General features: G+C 44.4%; 1 protein-coding gene across 2 annotated transcripts in view; it reads right to left on the bottom strand.

The window, feature by feature from the left end:
* Window positions 1–3,555: 3,555 nt before the first annotated feature.
* The window catches only part of DAXX (death domain associated protein), a 166,933-nt gene continuing 164,488 nt past the window's right edge, over window positions 3,556–6,000 (bottom strand). For both annotated transcript variants that reach the window (XM_069241866.1, XM_069241864.1), the window contains exon 8: window positions 3,556–4,226. In XM_069241866.1, coding sequence (XP_069097967.1) covers window positions 4,167–4,226 — 60 coding nt within the window. In that variant the 3' untranslated portion in view covers window positions 3,556–4,166. The remainder of the gene's footprint in view (window positions 4,227–6,000) is intronic.

Raw genomic sequence — 6,000 nt, 5'->3', positions numbered from 1 at the left:
GAATTTTCAACTCCAAGGAATTAGATAATTTACTGGAGTCTGAAGTGGAAGTTTTAACCAATTTACTCAACTCTGAGGTGGACAGAGGAGTGGACCCTTTTGGCGCTGATCCTGAAGGTCAGTCGGCAAGAGTCTTTTTTCAGGCTGAACCACGGTCTTCCAGCAGTCGTGCACCCGAGGCCTTCGGATGTTTTTTATGTAGGGGTGTAGGTGCAGACGTACTCACATGCTGGCCAGCTGTGATGGGTTTATCGTTTTCCGATTCTTGTTCGGAGTCAGTGTCTCAGATGGAGATAGTATTCGGCTCCTGCTCTTCCTCCATGACGTCGAGATGTTCGGTGCTTTTCGATGCCATTTCCAGTCTTCGGGCCCTGCGATCTCTCAAGGTCTTCTTTGATCGAAACGATCGACAGGCCTTGCAATGTTCCTACTGATGGTCTGGAGAAAGGAACAAATTACAAACCAGGTGTTGGTCTGTATGGGGTACTTCGCGTGGTACCGAGGGCATAATGGAAATGGAGTCCGATCCATCAGGCTATCCACGCAGTAGGCCCGAACAGGCCCGAGTTGGGCGCGCACGCGCCCCGAAGGGCGAAATGAAGTTTCTGACGATACTACCGGTTCGATGCTAGATGGGAAACGCAATTGAAACAATACCGACGAATACGTCGTTTTTCTGAGGTTTTCCGATTCGAAATCTGAGAGTGAGAGGACACACGTCCTAACCAGACAGCGGAAAGAAAACTATCCAACAATGGAGTCGATGACCATGCGCACTGTAACCGAGAGGAAGAGTCACTCGATCCCGTGACTCCGAAAATAATTCTTCGAAGAAAAACAACTTGTAACACTCCGAGCCCAACACTAGGTGTCGGAAGAGCTATGCATAGCATGTGCATCTGCAGCTACACATGCCATCGAACATATGTGTGTGTATATATATATATATATATATATATATATATATATATATATATATACACACACATATATATATACACACACACACACACACACACAAGATAGTACTAACATAAGAGAATGGAAAGTGTGGAGGGCATCACACACCCTAGTAAAGTCTGCATAAGCAGTTAATAGACTGAGTGACCCACAATAAGGTCGCCGAGATCAAAAGCTTAAAAGATGACAACAGATATGAAAAACTGAAGTATGGAACCAAAGGTAAAATACATAATCTCGCAGGGACTAAAGCTCAATAAGTGGACCTATAGAAGGGAAACAGTAGTTGATTATAGGAAATAATATTCCTACGGGAAATAGGAGACATTAAAATCACTGGAAGGTACAAAAGCAAGAACGGCTACCTCCTCCACTATACTAATCAAAGGAAGTAAGGTCATCTTCGAAGGAATTAAGGTACACAGCAAGCAGGAAATATTCCCTTATGAAGTAAGGAGCCCAAACAAGAATGCAGAAGTGTTGTAACTACCCGAGGGTGGGAATATTAGGAAACCCTGTAGAATGGAGTGAAATGAACCAACCAGGGAGACAGTGTCCGAAAAAAGAACCAATCCCTATTACGAATGAATCCCAAGAAAGACGGAACCATAATATACAAGGAACATGTGTAAGCTACCAGATGTCCACCAGAAGATGGAAGATACCATTCCACACAGAAGCTAGCTACATGGCAGTGCCCAAGAATAAACATATAGAAATATGAAGGTCCTGGATGGTGCGTGGCCTCTTGACTAAGAGTGGCCTGTAGCACCACAAATATATACAGCCACACCTAAGGCATACAGAAGATGCTCTACACAGAGCATGGAACATACCATACTGGTAAATATCTCTTGAGCATGTTGACTGTCTTCAGAGAAAAAGAAAAAAAACTGGGTCTAACAGGCGCTAAACCCACTTAGGGCCCAAAAATATACCCCCCAGATAGCAACAACAAAACGTTGTAATTGACAGCCTTAAAAAAAAAAATAGTAATAACTGCAGATGACAGGAACACCACACCAGGTGCCACCAGAGGTTGGAATGGATCAGTAAAGGGGAGCTGAAACTTGGACTCAACAGGAAATATAGGACTCCACTTTGGAATGAGTCCATCTGTGAAAATGGGAATAGGCAACTTAAGAGTCTTTTCCACCCCGACTGGGGGGTTTGGGGCTGTGCCAAGGAGGTCCGAAGCTGGTGAGGACTCAGGACCACTAGCTTCACTCAGCTCGGTCGGCCAACTTACCCATAGAGGAGGCTGGGCAGTTTCATCCATGGTGTTGCTAAACTCACTTCTTCCCCTTCACTTTCAAAAGTCTGTTCCCCAGAGGAAAAACAGCAAGGGAATGTGTGGAATGAGGGGGAAGGCATCCAAGACGGATGGCACCGCTGGCACTGAAACCTGGTGTCGGTGTGGCATCGGAGAGGAGGATTAATTCAGCATCGACTGGCAGCGTGACAAGGTCACCTGATCGCACTCCAGCATTGCAGGTGGGAACCCCAAAGGGCTGTGCATTGGAGTCTGTACAGATCAGAGTATCAATCCGGAGGGCCTATCAGACGCAGAGTGTGAACCCACCATCGTAGAGTCAGGTAGGATACCTCGCACTAGAGTGAGGTTGGGGCCCAAAATTGGCATTGAGGGAATTATAATAATCCCACATTTGGGCAAGAGTCGCCCAAGCTCCAGTGAAAGCAGGGAGGCACGGGGTGGACTCGTGCGCAGACACCTCGCCGAAGGCGGGTAAGGGGTGTCGGGAACACCATGTAGGTGGATGCCGCGACTAAGCCTGCATTTCAAAGTCTGCTCCTTTGACATCGAGAGTGACATGCACTCACAGGAACAGCTCCTGGAACAGACTCGCAATTCTTCCTGGTACCTAGTATGAGGGTCTGTGGGTGACATCTGCCTGCCACAGGACCCACAGGGTTTGAAACACAGGGACATGTAGATAAAAGGGAGGCACACTGTTACCTTTATGAGAAATTGTCGAAATAGGTCAAAAACAGCCTGCGAAACCTTGCTATGGATCCACTTTGTAGCATGGAAAAGAAGGAACTAACATGAGTGCGTCAGACAGGAGATTATATGGACTCTGTTGACATCACACCCAGTGGACGACGTCGCTACAGTCGCATAACACCCTCTTCTGACACGCCAAGGTACTGCTGGGAAAACATTCCTGGATGCAGTCTTGTGTCTGGGGGAGAATTCTAAGGTAAGGAATCTGTGGCTAGATGCCTGTATCAGATACAGGGCCAAGAGGAGTAAGGCAAGGAGAGTAGTGCATGGCATTAAAAACAAAAACAGTTCAGTCAGTTTGTTTTGGAGGGAATCCATAAAACATGAAACATACTATTGTGGTGTCAGCATTGGGCAGGGCAATATGTCGGGGTAAAAAGGAGGCACAACGGGTAAGAACGCTGCCCTAAATTTCAATACCCCATAGTATTTTGGTATAGACACTCAAAAGACCAATGACTGCCAAGTGCCATTTATTTATAGGACCTTGTATATAAAGATTAAGAAAGCAATTACTCTAGCAGTGCTTTGTTCAGTGACACAATAACTCAACAAGTCCTCCTTAATACTAAGATTAGGAAACAAGTTTATTTAGGTCATTTAAAAAAAGCTCAGCAGAAAAGTTTGACTGGCTAAGTGCAAGCACCAAGCCCTGGGAAAAGAGAAATTTATCCATTCCCAAAACCCTGAGTCTTAAGACCCTTGTACTACGGAAAGCAAGTGCGACGTTCATGGAGAGGCAGATATTGATTCACTCGCATTCCCCTGACACCCTCGTACTAGAGCAACTTGGACGGATGCACATAAGACCAGGAATCCAGCTTCTTGGTCAGCACACTCCTCTTCAACAACCGATGTCCGAGGGAAGTTCGCCAGCAAAAAAAAAAAAAAAAAAAAAAAAAAGAAGATTCTGCATCCTTTAATCTCCCATCCATGGGAGGAAGCATTGGATTCCCCATGTTCTAGATGCTAGAGCTCAAATCCCTGGTCCTGGTGAAGTGTCAGATTTTAACTCTTTATTCACTTCATCTGTGAGCCAGTGAAAATCCAGTCAGAATCCTATGTTTTATTTAGCCCCACAGTCCCCCTCAAAAAAACACAATGTACAAAAAAAAAGAAAAAAATCCAAAATAGAATTAATTAACAGTATCATGTGGGGCACTCCGCTTTAGTGCAAGCTTTAATCCGAATCAGACAGGACAATGACCTCTTCCGGATCACACTGGGTGGCAGCATTTATCTGCAAAAACAAATAAAAATAAGTTATGGGCAAAAATTGTACGGCAGAGAGGACACACAATAGAGGACGCCACTCAATTTGCCATGTAAAGCCTGATACATCTTTATAAATAAACTATTTAACCATCCGAAATCTTTAACACTGGTTTTAATGTTTCTCCCTAATGAAGCCTCTTGAGCTGGGATTGGCACCCTGGTATTTCTAGGCGATTCTGAATACATGTGGTTTTTTCTTATATCAAATCTAGTCAAAATGCAGTAATGCTCTGTACAGGGTCGAAGGCAAGCATACAGCCGCTAAGTGATAGGAGTAGTAGCTGGTATTCTATACTCGCAGACTGATTCCATTAAATCAAACATCCAATCTTTAAAATGTACTAAATATGAAAGACTCGCTTTACATTTTTGGAAATATCAGGACAACATCTCAACGTCTACTTCAAATGCCTTCATGAGCATGCCCCAAGCATCAGCCCTCTAGACAGTTATGTTCAATCATCAACGGCTTCACAGCACTGGCGACTAAGCTTTGAAATGCACTGACGGCAACCTTGAAGAAGGATCCTTCTTTGGAAAGAATCTTCAAGACCACCTGTTGTACTTTGATGTTGTCCACTGGCAGAGCTTCCTGCTCTTTACTGGAGCTTTCCTTTCTGTGATTGTATGCTTCCTCATCCTTCCATTTTAGCTGACAAATGTACTGAAATTAATATTTCCCATTCAAATGCCTTCAATGTTGAACTATAGTACGAATTAACTATCTTATTTCTTTGCACTGAGTTAGGTGTTTGTTCGTGTACTTTCTAGCTATCGGTTTTGTTGAGAATGTAGCTCCTGCTTGGCACCTCCAACACAGCACAAATGTCTTACCTTGTACCTTCCTTACACTGCGCTCAGTGCTCTATTGCATTTCCTATCACAGTGAAAATCTACAGACCACTTTTACTACCAATTGGGTCCATGCCAATCAGACTCCAAGGAACATATACCCCCACACCGCACTACATTTCCCCCCTCTTTTCTCCAACTCCCTAATAAACTGTGCCAGTCCTTGAGCTCTCCTGCTCATGTGCAGTGCTCCACTGCATCCCAGGTAAGTCCACTCTATACAGTGTTCCACTGCAGCCCAGCTAGGTTCATGCTATATACAGTGTTCCATTACATCTCAGCTAAGTGCACACTACATGCAGTGTTCCAAAACATCTCACCTAAGTCCATGATACATACAGTGTTCCATTACCTCTCAGTTAAGTGCACACTACATGCGGTCTACCATTACATCCCATCTAAGTCCACACTGCATAGTGTGCCCTTATATCACAGCCAAATCCACGTTACATAGTGTTCCAGTGCATCCTAGCTAACTCCACACTATACAGTGTTCCATTACTTCCCAGCTAAGCCCTTTACATGCAGTTTCATTACATTTCACCTAAGTCCACACTACATGCAGTGTTCCATTACATCTCAGATAAGTCCACTCTAGTGTTCCGCTACATCCCAGCTAAGTCTACGCTACATGCAGTGTTCCATTACATCTCACCTAATTCCATGATAGTGTTCCATTACATCCCAGCTAAGTCCATGCTGCATAGTGTTCCACTACATCTCAGCTAACTGCACACTACATGCAGTGTGCCATTACATCCCAGCTAAGTCCACACTATATAGTGTGCCCTTATATCCCAGCATTCCATTAGATCACAGCTAAGTCCACGCTACATACAGCGTTACAATAAATCTCATGTTAATTCCACGTTACATGCAGTTTCATT

Source organism: Pleurodeles waltl, chromosome 6 (genome assembly GCF_031143425.1).
Source record: "Pleurodeles waltl isolate 20211129_DDA chromosome 6, aPleWal1.hap1.20221129, whole genome shotgun sequence".
Classification (NCBI taxonomy): domain Eukaryota; kingdom Metazoa; phylum Chordata; class Amphibia; order Caudata; family Salamandridae; genus Pleurodeles; species Pleurodeles waltl.
The sequence above is the reverse complement of the archived record's forward strand: the minus strand, read 5'-3'. Positions and strand labels throughout refer to the sequence as shown.